The sequence below is a fragment of the Budorcas taxicolor genome, chromosome 5, assembly GCF_023091745.1.
Source record: "Budorcas taxicolor isolate Tak-1 chromosome 5, Takin1.1, whole genome shotgun sequence".
Classification (NCBI taxonomy): domain Eukaryota; kingdom Metazoa; phylum Chordata; class Mammalia; order Artiodactyla; family Bovidae; genus Budorcas; species Budorcas taxicolor.
In genome coordinates this window covers 143,081,870-143,098,075 of record NC_068914.1, presented here as the reverse complement: position 1 = coordinate 143,098,075, position 16,206 = coordinate 143,081,870, and the positions used below count along the sequence as shown (strand labels likewise).

At 34.9% G+C, this 16,206-nt stretch overlaps 1 protein-coding gene across 1 annotated transcript; it reads left to right on the top strand.

The window, feature by feature from the left end:
* Positions 1-4,542: 4,542 nt before the first annotated feature.
* On the top strand, positions 4,543-10,584 carry LOC128048234 (natural killer cells antigen CD94-like). The gene is made up of 6 exons (XM_052640621.1): positions 4,543-4,549; positions 5,440-5,533; positions 5,658-5,734; positions 8,669-8,820; positions 9,576-9,679; positions 10,464-10,584. Exons 1-6 carry the CDS (start codon positions 4,543-4,545, stop codon positions 10,582-10,584), a joined length of 555 nt encoding a protein of 184 aa, XP_052496581.1.
* The last annotated feature ends 5,622 nt before the right edge of the window (positions 10,585-16,206 follow it).

The following is a 16,206-nucleotide window of genomic DNA, read 5'->3' as shown; positions in this document are numbered from 1 at the left end:
TAAAGAATCTGCCTACAATGAGGGAGACCTTGGTTCGATCCCTGGGTTGGGAAGATCCGCTAGAGGAGGGCATGACATCGCACTCCAGAATTCTTGCCTGGAGAATCCCCGTGGAAGGAGGAGACTGGCTGGCTTCAATCCATGGGATCACAAAGAATCAGACATGACTGAGTAACTAAGCATATATGATAGATATATGTTAATAAGTGCCATCTTTCAAAACATTTCAAACCTAGTTAGGAATCGTTTCTTGGAGACTTAAATTTTTTGCTTTTATGTATTATTTTGCAGAAGCAAAGCATGGACATGCTTTAAGATTCCATAGCACAGAGAACTTATTAGGAAAGTCAGTAATTCTTTTCCCTCTTTGTCATTACTCTGGTCCTGCCCCAGGGGCAAATTAATTATTATTCTGTTTTTTCTACTTTTATTAGCTTTCTGTATAAAAGTAGGGAGAAATATTTTTTTGCATTTCTAGCCCAGGATGAACCTTGGAATCTAGCAAAATCAAGGTTTGAAATATTTTTTAATTGACCATTAAGAGAGTCCATTCTGTTTTATTATTGTTGTTGTTTTGTTGAGGGTTTATGAGGCTTATTGGATGTTACAAGAAATAAGGGTGTTAAATAAGATGGATCCTATCTCTTTCAAAGGCAAATCATCTCCAGATAATAATAAGATGAATAGTTAGAATATGGCTTAGGAGGAGGAAATGCACAATACCCTCCGATACAGAGAGTGAGTCATCGTCAGGAGTTTCCCCATTTTCTATAATGATTCAAGAAATCGATGAAAAGTGCTGACTCAGGTGGCAAATGAGTATCACGACCAGTGCATCCTCTCTACTCCCAGCACACTCTTTCCCACAAGTGGTACTCAGTCTTGCCCCTCCAACCTCTTTTTCTCTTCCTCCAATGCCCACTTCATCATTAGCTTATTCTCCGTTTCCTCTGGTCAGGAGAAAGTGGAGTCATGGGATTATTTTCTTATTATAAGAAAAAATAAATTTGGACCATGAGATTGAATGACTGATTGTGACATCACTTTATTGAAATGTAAGGTGCCCAGAACTGCAAAAGTAAATGTACAATTTTTTTGGTCATTGGAGGCACAGGGACTGGGAGTCATATTATGTGTTTGACTGTTTCCAACTGCAGTTTTTCTGAACTCCATACCTTTTTCCTGGCTCAGATGCTCAACTAGCTCCTTCTTGTGGGAAGGTGGCTCTTCTCTTCCCTACAGTTTCTTAAGTGTCTGGTAGTTCTGGTGCTATTCTGCTTCTTTTGTTAAGTCTGCCTTAAGATCTGAGCAAGATAATTCATATTTCATAGAACTGCACTGAAGGCAACGTCTCAAGGTGTGAAATTTGAGACAAGAAAAGAAGAAAAACAGGATAATAATCCATTTCTACCTAGTTTACCCAGAAAGTTCAAGCAGTGTTTCTGCGCATGTATGTATGTATATTCTGTGCATGTGTGTATACAAACACACACATACCATCTCTTTTTAACCATCCTCTAGAGTTTAAGGAAAAGGAAACATTTTAAAAATGAAACTATTGCATTGTAAGAAACAGCTTATTTAACTGTTTTCATAGCAAGAGCTCTTATCTCATGTGATTAAAGGTGGAACCTCTTATATTTTAATAAATCATGGACATTTCTCTGCCTCTAGAAGACAGTGAAATGTATTCATCTCTATTTTATCTTCTTGTAATAAAGATTATATAAACCACTTATACTGTTGTTGATAAAAATTTGTGTCTCTACTTAATAAAGATTAAGAAAAATTATTTTTTAAATGTCCCAATCCTATTGTGTTTTGTTAATATGAGCCTCCTGTTTTGAAGACATGGTTCACACAGTGATTGCCTCTCAATTTTTCTCAAAATAAAATTAATTTATCTTCTGGTCACTTTAATTCAGCACCTTTAAAATTTCTTTGCTGTTTTAATGTTTATCCTTCTTCAGTAAAGGAGATCTTCACTGCTTCTTTTCTTCCCTGATCAAGCCAGTAAAAACTTTCCCAAAGTATCATGTTATACACTGTAAAACTCACTTTTATAATAATGTTACATATATATGTTTAGAAACCTGGATCACTATTCTTATTTTGCTCTAAGTGTATATTTCAAGCACTGATAACACAATTGGGGAGTATATGATTTGATTTCACCATTTCACCATACAATGTGCCAATGCAAAGATTTTATTAGTTCAGAATCTTTCTTTTTTTCTTTTCCCAGGGAATTCTTCCTCTCCCTTGAAAAGAAAATAATTTGCAACTTGATGCTAGCAAATTTCTTTCCACTCAGAGAGTGCACCCATTTTCCAAGAGGTGAGGTCAAAACAAATTTCTCATTTGGGACCTTTGAAATATATACCATTACTATATTCTGGAACATTGATAGGCAAGGAAGAGACTTCATAATTAAGTGGACATTCATTAATTTTCTCCAACTCTTGGTTCAGGTTTGAATGGTCTTTTAGTTACTGAAGTCAACATGGGCACTGATCAAGGGCATGAGTAAACTACAGGGAAGACAAGTTGTAGTTCCTACAGTGAAGAATCTCCTCTCCTACTTGGGGAGAGGAGATTTTGCTGAGAGACCTGCGTTTTCTGGAAGGAGAAACAAACACATAAGTGAAGCTAACATTTCAGAGGAGCTTCAGTTTGGGTTCTTTCTCCATCAGACCCCTCCCGATAGGGTTTGAGTGAAAAGCATATTTGGAATGTGTGTGGAGAAAAGAGGGAGTGTTAATACAGGAAAAAGAATGTAGAACACAGTAAAGCTCACTCTCTTAATCCAGATACTAGAGGAGGAGACTGGAGGCTAACACTGTTGAGTGAATCTGGTGAACAGGGAAAAATATAATGTTCAAAACTGCCTCACATTCAGGTCACAGGTGCTGGATTAGAGCAAATACTGAAACTCGTTGGTTAGGGCCATCCCGGTGAGAATTCCTCAGCATTTCTGGACTGTCAAGTGAGAGAAGCAAAACTTTCAGCAGTTCTAGGAGGGAAAATTTGCACTCGCTGATTTACCATAATTTACAAATATTCTGAGGGATGTGGGAGGGGGGGAAATGATAACATTTGCTTCAAGTGGAGATGAACGGTAGGGAAACTGGTACAAAAATAATTCAACTGCCCTTGTGCAAAATGGGATCAATCAACCACTGCTGACAGCACAGAGAAAATTAGAGGATTTTATATGTATATAAAATCTACACATATATGCATATAAAGTCCACTTTAATCACCTGACTTCCCTGGTGGCTCAGCAGTAAAGAATCCATCTACAGTGTAGCAGATGCTTGAGACATGAGTTCAATCCCTGGGTCAGGAAGATCCCCCGGAGGAGGAAGTGGCAATCCACTCTAGTATTCTTGTCTAGAGAATTTCAGGGCAGAGGAGTCTGGCGGGCTACAGTCCATGGAGTCACACAGGGTTAGATATGAATGAGCACCTGAGCACACATACGTATATAAAGTATACACATAGATGTGTACACATGTACATATGTCTACCTATCTGTATCTATCTTCTACTCTATCCATCTATCTGTCTATCTATCTGTATCTTGTGTGTGTACATGCATGAGTGCATTCAGTTATCTTATTTGTGACTTGACATTTACATTGTTGGCCTGAACCAATCTTTAATGGATTTTTACCACCGAGTTAGAGAACTAAATGCGAGAGAGAGAAGAAGGAGACAAGGGGAGAAGTCGCTCTGATTCTACCATTTTTATTTTGCCTTCCATATTTGGGTTAATAAGATAAGAATGAGAAGTAGAGCATGAGAGCTGGAAAGTTCCAACCACTCAGCACTAAAGAAAATAAATAAAATTAACAAAACATATAGACAGAGAAAGAGAGAGGCTTAATTTGAAGTGTATCTCATGTGTGCTCTAGAGAAAGACTACCAGGGTTTCAAACGTGTGACCTAGCTTTACTCTACCTTACTTTTCTCATTGGTAAAATAAGTGTATTTATCTATCTTTGCTGTTAAGTCACATTCACGGAAAAAATAAACTAATATATGCCATGTGCTTCATGTTTGACACAAGGTAAATGATAAACATTTTTCATTATTAAAAATGGAAAATTGTGTGCAAAATTGTTTTTGTACTAAGTAAATTTTCCTTTGGTTTGCCCATATATTCCATTTTCCAAGTAACTTTTTAGATGACTTTGATGTTTGAACATTAAAAAAACAACAACAACAAAACTTTCCTCTCACCTTATTTTGTGAGAGTCAAATGGTCTGCATTATGAGGTTCAGTGAGAATTTCCTGTATTGCGGTTCTAGAAGCGTTTTAGAAGATAGCGATTTTACTGCTTCTTGTTCATACTACACATCCTTGTCTCATCAGCAGAAGATACAAGCATATTTTGATTCACAGTTTTTCTTTTTTAAAATTTCTTCACAACTTTTGGGTTTTTGGTAGCCTCCAGCTTAGCTCCATGGACTAACCTCACTATCCTTGAACAAGCATCCGCAGTGCCTTATCTGCATCGACATTAGACAACATCTCACATGGCAGGTATGTGCAGCCGAAGTCATAACATGAAAAAATAAAAATAACCAAAAATATATCTCATGAGTATGGCTAATTTTGGGCAAGAAAAAATTTAAGAAAAAATGTGTACAGTTTCAGGTTTCTCATATAATAGCACTTTTAAAATTTCATTTTTCTGATTCTTCACTCTGTCACTTAGAGATGATATTGTGAAGTATTCTCAACAGATTTAAAGAGTGGATTTTGACCAGGATAGCTCTAAATTCTGATTGAGATATAAATTTACCAGGAAAATTATCCTAGGTTTTCTTACCTACTTAATGGGAGTGATGTGCTCCACCTTGTGATGCTTATGTTGTTATTACCAAAATAAGTTTGTTATCAATATATCAGGGTTTTCCTGGTGGCTCAGACAGTAAAGAGTCTGCCTACAATGAGGGAGACCCATGTTCAATCCCTGGGTTGGGAAGATCACCTGGAGAAGGGAATGGCACCCACTCCAGTATTCTTACCTGGATAATTCCATGGACTGAGGAAACTAGTGAGCCAAAGTCCGTGGGGTTGCAAAGAGTTGAGTCCATAAAATGGAAACTTAGTGCCTGTTTGTCTCTTTTTACTACAGATCTCTAAGCTTCTTTTCAAGTTAAAAAAGTAAATGGTAAATACATTGTACTGAGACAGAACTGATAAAGAAGAAAAAGTACTGATAATCTCAATGAAGAACAAAGTACATCATATTGAAATGTTGGTATTGGGTAGAGTTTTCAGTGGACTGTCTTCATTTTCAAACAGTTTACTGGCAAAATGATTGCGGGTTATTAAACCAAAGAACTTTTTGGATTCTCTCACTGGTTTCTGCCTTTAAGAAACTCCTGTATTTGATCTTTAAATCATTATCCCATCTTTCTTTATAGCTTTTCAGACCACTGCATGGAGGTTGATCTCTGGGGTCTTAGGAGTAATATGCCTTTCGTTGATGGCTGCTTTGGGAGTTCTGTTAAAAAAATTGTAAGTTTTTCTAGTCAAGCCTATATAAAAAGATCGAAATTGTGATGAAACTATCTTACAATAAAAGTTTGATTTTTCTAATGTGCAGTATTTTGTTATTTCATAAAAACAATGTCTGATAAAGTAATATTTCTAATCATTTCTTACAGCACTTACTAAACCAAAGTGTTCAGCCTGGACCTTCCACAGATCTTCAGGAAGGTAGGGTTCTACTTTGGAAATCTTTCTTGTTGATAAAGAGTAAAATAAGCAGTTTCCTGTTTTTCTCACAGAGAAGCTTGATGGAATATTATAGTCAATAAAAACTTGCCTGCTAGTTGTAGGATAGTCTTCTTTCATTGTTCATATAAGAATTTATTAGATTTCATCAAATAAACATTATTTGTTTATTTAAATAATAAGGAAAATATTACCACTGAAAAAATTTTTCCAATGTAAGTGTTCATGTTTAAGTAGCAAATAAAAAATACATTATATTAACATTAAAAATATGATAGCCAATCCTAATTACCTCATTGTGTTTGTTATATAATCCATACATTTATGTCTCTTTACCTTTACCTCTGCTTCTTCTATAGCTCAGAAAGCAGCATGGAGGTTTTTGCAATTCTAAACCCTACTTAACACTTAACCTGTGAAAGTCAGCTCAAAGACCTAGCTGTTGTTGTTGTTGTCGTTTTTTCCTTCACAACACTCTCCAGGTTGTTTTTACTATCTTTTTGTTCATATAGCACTTCATTCATATCTTTTTTGTTTTCCTGAGCATTTTTCCTGGGCTTTATTGAGATACAATTGACAAATGATATTGTGTAAGCTTAATGTATGCAATGTGTTGATTTGATATACTTATTATTATAATATTATTACCACTGTAGCACTAACTAGCACCTCCATCATGTCACAAAACTATCATTCCTGTTTGTGGTAAAAATATTTAAGAATTACTCCTGTAGCAATTCATGAGTATTTATACCAAAATACTGTTAGCTCTAGTTATAATGGTGAACAGTAGATTCCCAGAATGAATTCATCTCCTAACTGAAAACTTCTATATTTTTTAAAACATTGTTTTTGGCCTTGCCTCACAGCTTTTGGGATTTTAGTTCCACTATCACGAACCGTGAACTTCCTGATGTTCAAGCTGGTGTTAGAAAAAGCAGAGGAACCAGAGATCAAATTGCCAACATCTGCTGGATCATGGAAAAAGCAAGAGAGTTCCAGAAAAACATCTATTTCTGGTTTATTAACTATGCCAAAGCCTTTGACTGTGTGGATCATGATAAACTGTGGAAAATTCTGAACGAGATGGGAATATCAGACCACCTGACCTGCCTCCTGAGAAATCTGTATGCAGGTCAGGAAGCAACAGTTAGAATGGGACATGGAACAATAGACCGGTTCCAAATAGGAAAAGGAGTACGTCAAGGCTGTATATTGTTACCCTGCTTATTTAACTTCTATGCAGAGTACATCATGAGAAACACTGGGCTGGAAGAAGCACAAGCTGGAATCAAGATTTCTTGTAAAAATATCAATAACCTCAGATATGCAGATGACACCACCCTTGTGGCAGAAGTGAAGAAGAACTAAAGAGCCTCTTGACGAAAGTGAAAGAGGAGAGTGAAAAGTTGGCTTAAAGCTCAACATTCAGAAAACGAAGATCATGGCATTTGGTCCCATCACTCCCTGGTAAATAGATGGGGAAACAGTGCAAAGAGTGCCAGACTTTATTTTTTGGGGCTCCAAAATCACTGCAGATGGTGATTGCAGCCATGAAATTAAAAGACACTTACTCCTTGGAAGGAAAGTTATGACCAACCTAGATAGCATATTGAGAAGCAGAGACATTACTTTGCCAAAAAAGGTCCATCTAGTCAAGGCTATGGTTTTTCCAGTGGTCATGTATGCATGTGAGAGTTGGATTGTGAAGAAAGCTGAGCACTGAAGAATTGATGCTTTTGAACTGTGGTTTTGGAGAAGACTCTTGAGAGTCCCTTGGGCTGCAAGGAGATCCAACTAGTCCATTCTGAAAGAGATCAACCCTGGGATTTCTTTGGAAGGCATGATGCTAAAGCTGAAACTCCAGTACTTTGGCCACCTCATGCGAAGAGTTGACTCACTGGAAAAGACTTTGATGCTGGGAGGGATTGGGGGCAGGAGGAAAAGGGGACGACAGAGGATGAGATGGCTGGATGGCATCACCGACTCGATGGATGTGAGTCTGAGTGAATTCCCGGAGTTGGTGATGAACAGGGAGGCCTGGAGTGCTGCAGTTTATGGGGTCGCAAAGAGTCGGACACGACTGAGAGACTGAACTGAACTGAACTGATCACAGATTGGACCCAGGTACTCAGCAGTGAAAGCATTGAGTTTTAACCACTGGACAAGGAAATTCCCGTGTACATTTTGACCAACATCTCCCTATTTTCCCCATATCTCAGTCCTTGTTAACCACCACTCTACTCTACACCCTCAAAATTATTCATTTGACAAAGATTTGAGTACTTGCTATGTCATGGAACTTTTATTACTGAGGATACTGAAGACGCAGTCACTAATATATGGGGTGGTCAGACTTCTAGCTAATCATTTTATTTATCATCATTTTGAAAATAAAATATGCAGAATTTTTCTCTCAGAAAATATGCTATAATTCTTTCTTCCTTTTAATACTTCTTTCATCTAGTTTAATTTTTTTTTAATTTTTATTTTTACTTGATTTTACTTTACAATATTGTATTGGTTTTGGCATACATTGACATTAATTACATAGAAGAAATCAACTTTGGATCACTGCCTTAAAAAGGGTTCTTCTAATCACCTCAGATCTGCTATACTGTATTTGAACACAGTGAATTTCTTGTGTATACTTACCCAGATGAGCATGAAAAATAGTTCATAAAGACTAAAAAGTAAGCAATTCTCTATCTCTAGAATATAATCTCCATGAAGAAGAAGAGTCATGTCTGGGTTGTTCAGATAAACATCTGCTGATGTGTAGTGTATGCAGTAAATTCTCAAAGAATATTTGTAGACACAATTAATAAATAACAAATGCTTTTTGAATGAGAAAATAGCACTGAAAAGAAACTAGATCTCCAATGCCATCAAGTTATATTTTATTTTTTCTCTTAGAATCTGGGTGCTTTTCTTGCCAAGAAAAGTGGATTGGCTACCAACACAACTGTTATTTTGTTTCTAATGAATTAAAAACATGGAAAGACAGTAGGGATTTTTGTGTTTCTCATAATTCCAGTCTACTTCAGATACAAACCAGAAATGAACTGGTAAGTATTTGATTCATATTTTCTACATTTTATTTGACCCAGAAAAATATATTATCTGTACTTTGATTCAAGTCTTTAATCAGATAGTAAATGGATGATTATATTTGAACTAATTTCCTATACTTTGAAACCATCCAAAAATAGAGCCAAACTTTCTCTAAGGTTTACATTATAGGAGTGCTGACAGATAAAGTATAAGAAACTGCTTAGAGAGTAGTCAAAGAAGAAATAATAGGTCATTATTTTTATTCCAACAACTTTAAACTTTTAGTTCTTTAAGTGAATTTATAACTGATTTTGTAATTATACAACATTTGCTATCACTCGGGTATAATGTGAAATGAATATGTAGAATATTATAAAATAATAATCCAGCTCTTAATAAAAAGTTCTGTAGCTTCCTGGAGAAACTGTGGTAAAGATTTATGCCTCCAGATGCAGTTGATTTGGGATCAGATTTGATTATTGATCCCATCTGAAGGAAGTGTTCCATGAAAACTCTCACACCCTTTATGACATCTTTCATTCCTTCAAGAAGTGAGATTTTTGTCATTTTTTTTCCTCCATAAATGAATGGGCTTGATGAATGAGAAATAATAAGCATGTGACTGACTCTTTTCCCCAAATTAGAAGTTAAAAATGATTTTAGTGTGTATAATTGAAAAACTGATGCTTGGACACTGGCCTCCTTAAACATACATGATTCCTACAGTAGATTCAAATAGATTAATATGTTGGTCTCTGTTTCCATGCAGGATTTTATGAAGTTCAATACCAATTTTTACTGGATTGGGCTTTCTTACGATGAAGAACATCATGCCTGGTTGTGGGAGGACAATTCTACTCTCTCCCAAGATCTGTAAGTTTCTGGTACCAAAACCTTTTTTCCTGTTCTTTTTGAGTTTATCCTTGGATCTGATCAGAGACTTGAATATCCAGGACCATTATAACTAAGATATCCTATTTTGGGCATGAAACTATAAAAAAGAGAATAGATACAACATAATAAAATTTTTAACTGCATCTACAACATCCAAATGTTTGCTCAAGAGCTTTTGACATACGGTTTTGTTTCCTGCCTTGGTACAAGCACGTAGATATGTATGCATATGCACAGATTGTCACATGTATGAAAGCAGTCCAGAGAAAACAGTATGTCCATTATTTTTCTTATTCTGGTGGAGACTGATATTCTCCGCATTGGCCCATGTTTCAAATATTCTGGGTTTATTTCCTGTATATTTATAAGCTTCAAATCTCATTTTCATTCTTAAATATGAGATTTAACAGCATCATGCATTGAGAAATTTTTTAATCTGATTTTTTCCTGGACTACACTTAGTTAATACATCTTTAAATAACACAGAAACAAAGAATAACACATATCAAAATCATTAAAAACAACAACAAAACAAAAAAATCCCCAACCTCAACGCTATTGATTATTGATCATACTGTGTTTTGGTAACATTGTACTCTGAAATTGTGAAAAATGACTTGAATGGAGAAGATAATGACTCAAGATGTACTATCTCATGCAAATGCTTTTAAATGTTCCCTAATTCTGTCATTTAGCAAGAACAGCATCCTTGAACGTTTTCATTTCTTGCTCTTGTATATTAAAATTTTCTTCTTCATTGCAGATTTCCTTTCCCTAAATCTGTAAATCCAAAGAACTGCATGATGTATATCCCAGTAGGAACCATTTTGGATGGACACTGTGAACAGAAGTCTCGTTATATCTGTAAACAACAGCTTATTTAGATGTTTCTTGGGGCAGAAGTGTTATGCAATGGAGATTCAATATTACTTAGAATGGTTACAAATTGTATTACCTACCTCTGGGATCTTTAAAATGTTTCAAATTATGTTTTATCAATCATATAATTTTCATGTATTTGAAAATATATATGTAAATTTTGTATCACTGGTGGCTCAGAGGTTAAAGTGTCTGCCTCCAATGCAGGAGACCCCAGATTCCATCCCTGGGTCGGGAAGATCCCCTGGAGAAGGAAATGGCAACCCACTCCAGTATTCTTGCCTGGAGAATCCCATGGACTGAGGAGTCTGGTGGGCTGCAGTCCATGGGTTCACAAAGAGTTGGACACGACTGAGTGACTTTATTACTTATGCAATTGGTATATAACATTATGTTAGTTTTAGGTATACAACATAAGAATAACTAAGACAGTATGTCTAATTCATCAACATATATAGTTACAATTTAAAATTTTGCCATGTGTTTTAAATTTGATGAAATTTGCATACCTACACCTGAAATTATAGAGTCAAGATAAATAATTTAATGAATGTTCAATGTATATGGTATGGATTTAACAATTTATGCATCTATTTTTGGAAATTCTATCTGCTGACATTTAAATAAAACTTAATTCAGGCCAAACAATATATATTAACATCATATTAGTTCTTTGTATGGTGTGCTAAATTGAAAAGCCCCATCCTCATCTTTTTTCCTCTGAAAGTAAAAAATAATTTTAGTGTTTATTTTAAGTTTTTGGTGGATATCTATTCATCTATATGTTTTAATTTAGACCTGAAAGTGCCTTATGATAATTTCTTCGTATGTATCACAAGGGTTAAGTAACATATTTGTATGTCTTATCTTGATGCTGCCAAGTTCTGCAGAACAATTGGAAAGTTATATCCAAGTATGTGATCTTACAAGATTGTCTTCACATTTTCCAAGGGGAAGGGGAACCCAAGCTCTGATCACATGAATATACAGTCTTATTTTTTTGTTTTTTCAAGTATCTTTCTTGCCTTATGCTTCTCTGACAGTAAAAAAAGCCACTCTTACATGTGCATTTAAGATTTCAATTTCTAATCAATCCCCAAAATCTTTTCCTAAATGGCATGTGATAAAATACTGGACATTTAGTATTTAGGAGGATAGGGAGCAGGCTTTTTTATTGAGGGGTTTCTGAGTGGGTCGGTGAAAGGAAGGGCACATGATGAATTGTGATGCTTGTGACCTGAATAGATTTTTTCCAACCTCAGAAATATCAAAACCCATTCCCTCTTTTAAAAAATAACTGTTGAATATATATCTAAAGAAATTTGTACTGGCATCCCTATTTGTTCTCTTCTTTTGTATTTCAATTAAATAGTTATAATTAAGAGCTCAAGGTTGATTTTCAAAATACAAAGAGTCAAGAAGAGATAAGAACCTCTCATGTTTTATTTCTCAAAAATACAAATATAATAGTAATATAACTTGAAATCTGTGTTCTTGTATGAAGATTGACTTAGGAAAAATGCACTTAGGTTATACTATGTAAAACACAGGATAGCTGTAACATCTTTCACATATTTAACTTGGATATGCATTGCACCTTCTACATATTTAAAATGTTTTGCCTTTGTTGTCTGTGCCATCTTTGTAACAATATAATTTTAAAATTTCATTTATAAAGAGCAGTATAGACAAGCTTATTAAGAAAACAGTTTTCTGTTCTAACTGTCCAATCAATCTGTCCTCTTCCCACACAAAAAAATTTCTTCTGAGTATTTTGTTTGTTTGTTTTTCCTAAGGAGAAAAAAATGTAGGAAATATATTTCTACATAGGCTATGTATAGATCTATGTTTATTTTCTATGCAGGAAATAAGCAAAATTATGAAAATTCTATTTTCATAATTTTTGTCAAGGATGAATATCAACTGTGTTCTTGTAGCTACATTCAAGCATAGGTTGAATTTGCTATTCTAACATTGTCACTCTATGAATTTTACATAGTTCAGTCTTTTTTTTTTACTGAGAACTCATGAATATTTATTACAATATCACAAGAGCAATGAGGAAACAGAAGGTGTTAAGTGTTACAGATTATATCTACTTTCAGAGAATAATCTATTTCAAAGTTGTCTTCACTGAGGAAGGAAAATTCCTGTTGCCTTCTAAAGATAGCTCAGAAGTTTTCTTCAGCTTCCATATCATAACCATATCATCAGCTCCTATATCCCATATCCTTTCAGCTCCCATATCATTTCAGACTGGGAGCTAATTGAGATTCAGATAATGAACTCCTTATTGCAAAATTCAGACTTAAATTGAAAAAAGTAGGGAAAACCACTAGACCATTCAGGCGTGACCTAAATCAAATCCCTTACAATTATACAGTGGAAATTAGAAATAGATTTAAGGGATTAGATCTGATAGACAGAGTACCTGAAGAACTATGGATGGAGGTTCGTGATATTGTACAGGAGGCAGTGATCAAGACCATCCACAAGAAAAAGAAATGCAAAAAAGCAAAATGGCTGTCTGAGGAGGCCTTACAAAGAGCTGTGGAAAAAAGAAAAGCTAAAGGCAAAGGAGAAAATGGAAGATATACCCATTTGAATGTAGAGTTTTCAAAGAATGCAGAGTTTCAAAGAATGGAGAGATAAGAAAACCTTCTTCAGTGATCAGTGCAAAGAAATAGAGCAAAACAATAGAATGGGAAAGATTAGAGATTGCTTCAAGAAAATTAGAGATACTAAGGGAACATTTTGTGTTTAGATGGGCTCAATAAAGGACAGAAATAGAATGGACCTAACAGAAGCAGAAGATATTGGCAGATCAATTCTTTACCACTGAGCTGCCGTGGAAGTGACATCTAAATCTGCTTAATGAAAATAGAATTATTTTACAGCTGGACTCTTTGTTTACCTCCAGAGAGACTTGAGAATTGTTTTTTGGCTGTTGGCCATGATAAGAGCAATTAGTTAGCCAACCAAGTAACTAATTAACTCATGACTAATGATGAAATTTTTAAAGCTCAGAATTCCTGAGTGAAATGTATGACCAATTTGTTAATTGATAACGTAAGCTTAAAGTAATGAGTTAGATATTTAATCTTCACCATGTGGGCAGTCTCAGCAGAAAACTGCCTGTGCTGTCCTGTAACCAAGTTTCCGCACACATCCATCAGCACAAATAGTAGCAGTTTCATCCAGAGAGATGATGAATCATACCTTCAGACAAATAAGAACATTGGGTAGCTTGTTCCTGGATGTTTCTTTGAATTATCTTTCTCCTGTTGTTTTATATTCACTGCCTTTATTAAAAGCTTTACATGAGTATTCTCATTGGAGCCTTCAATTTGCTTCAATTATCTAAACCTGGAAATCGTTGGAACATTTAAACCAACTTTTTCATTTCCATAATTTTGGAACTTTTGAAACATCTTTTACCCTAGTGTAGGGGTTGGAAAACTTTCCCTAAAGAAATGGATGTAAATATTTTCAACTTTGTAAGTTAGTCTCTGTTGAAACTTCTCAACTCTGTGATTTGTAGTGCAAAAGAAGACATTTATAATACATAAATTAATAGTTTGTCTGCATTACAAATGCACTTTATTTTCAAAGACAAATGGTCGGACAAATGTTCACCAACCCCTGTCAAAACGTTTAAAAGGGTTATCGTTACCGTCTTTCTAAATTCCATGTATATACGTTAGTATACTGTATTGGTGTTTTTCTTTTTGGCTTTGATGTTTGGCAAAACCAATACAATATTGTAAAGTAATTAGCCTCCAATTAAAGTAAATAAATTTAAATTTTAAAAAAAGTGTAAAAGGAGACTATGTGGACATCAGTGCTACTCTGCACTTCACTTTATACTTCTCCTGGTTGCATCTTACCAGTTGTAAATGTACTTACAAATTTTGCTGTATAAAATCAGTTGTATGGCTAAACCAACACAGTATTGTAAAGTAAAATAAAGTAAAATTTAAAAAAAGTCAGTTGTATCTTATTAATATCAGTTTGTACTACCTATTTTAAAACCTGCTTTGTAAAACCCAATGTGACAATCTTCCTCTGTATGTTTTTACTTTATTGAGCACAATAAAATGGTTAGACTTGCATTTTTTCCAGCCATTATAAGCTCCTTTTGTTTGTTAAAACACTAAAAAATAACACAATGAGTCTATAAGAAAGCAAATGCATACATGGAGAACATAGCTGCCTCAGGTTATCATGTTAGAATGCTCATTCACTGAGAACTTATGAGTCTTCCATACAGGCTTTTAGAGGTTACGAGTGCGGAATAGATTTGAAGTAAAGATCTGAAAGAAAGGGTACTTTAATAAATACTACCAAATCCTCAGTTTTATATAGCAAAGATGGTTGTTTGATTCCAAATATCCCTCAAACTTCCCCGTAATTTGTAAAAGCAATAAAGGAAACAAAGAAAATGATAAAAGATCCATGTTCTTTCATTATCTTCAGAGACAGAGCACCACAACCAACAAATTATTTGTAAGTAGAAATACAACAATATTGACAGAGTTCTTGCTCCAGTCTACCACCAAATGCTTATGGTGCTGGTTAGGGAAATTAGTCCTTAAAATTGTCTATGAAAAAGTGAAAATAGAGAACGTAGCTGAAGTATAAACACAATGAACCTATAAAGATAAACCTGCAACAATAAGTTCCAAAATACTTAACAAAGGTTGAGACTTGGTAGTTTATAAAACTGGAAAAGGGTTTGAAATGGAAGACAAGAAGTGAGAAATTTAGGAAAGCATTTTTTTTTCCTATTATCTGAAAAACAGGTAATACACATAGGGTAATATCTCTTAGAGCTGTGAGTACAAAAGCAAAGATTTAATTTGGAGGATTTAAGAATACTGAGGAAATGAAAGACAAAAAAAGACATCCCTTTGCCCTCCCTATTTCTGTAGCAATATACCATCCATGAAGGAAACTGTCAAGAGTAGGGCAGAACCGACAGAAGAGGGAGCTCTCGAACTAGGAACCTTAACCATTAAATAAATGCACTTGTGCTCAGGCTATCAGCATTGCCCTACTCTTTGCAAGCCCAAGAACAGTAGCCCGCCAGACTCCTCAGTCCATGAAATTTTCTAGGCAAGAATACTGAGGCAGGTAGCCGATTCCCTATTCCAAGGGATCTTCCCCATTCAGGGATCCAGCCTGCATCTCTTGAGTCTCCTGCATTGGCAGGCAGGTTCTTTACAACTATTGCCACTTGGGAAGTTCTATTAGATAAATAGGAGTAGAAAAAACAGATTTCATCTATATAAACCACTTTAAAAATTCAAGAATGTGAATATAATATTTTTACCTACAAAAAGTCATCCACCTAAAAAAGGAAACAACCATAAGGCTAAAGAGGACTATATATATCCTGTAAATTAAATTAGATATTTTCATATAGTCATGAAAAGAAATGCACACCAAAAAAGATTCAAATAAAGCAGAAGTTGATGATGCTCAGGAAAGCAACAGAAAGCTAAAAACAAAGAGATGAATTAAGATTTATAAGGTAAAAGGAAGCACAAAGAAAGCAATGGTTGAAATCCTGATACTATGTACCTATGAGAATTAAATGACAAAGAAAGACATTTTATAATGATAAA

Coding starts and splice junctions, on each gene's coding strand:
- LOC128048234 (XM_052640621.1), top strand. Junction 5,534..5,657: donor GGAGTTCTGTTAAAAAAATT/GTAAGTTTTTCT, acceptor TGTCTGATAAAG/TAATATTTCTAATCATTTCT. Junction 5,735..8,668: donor TTCCACAGATCTTCAGGAAG/GTAGGGTTCTAC, acceptor TTTTTCTCTTAG/AATCTGGGTGCTTTTCTTGC.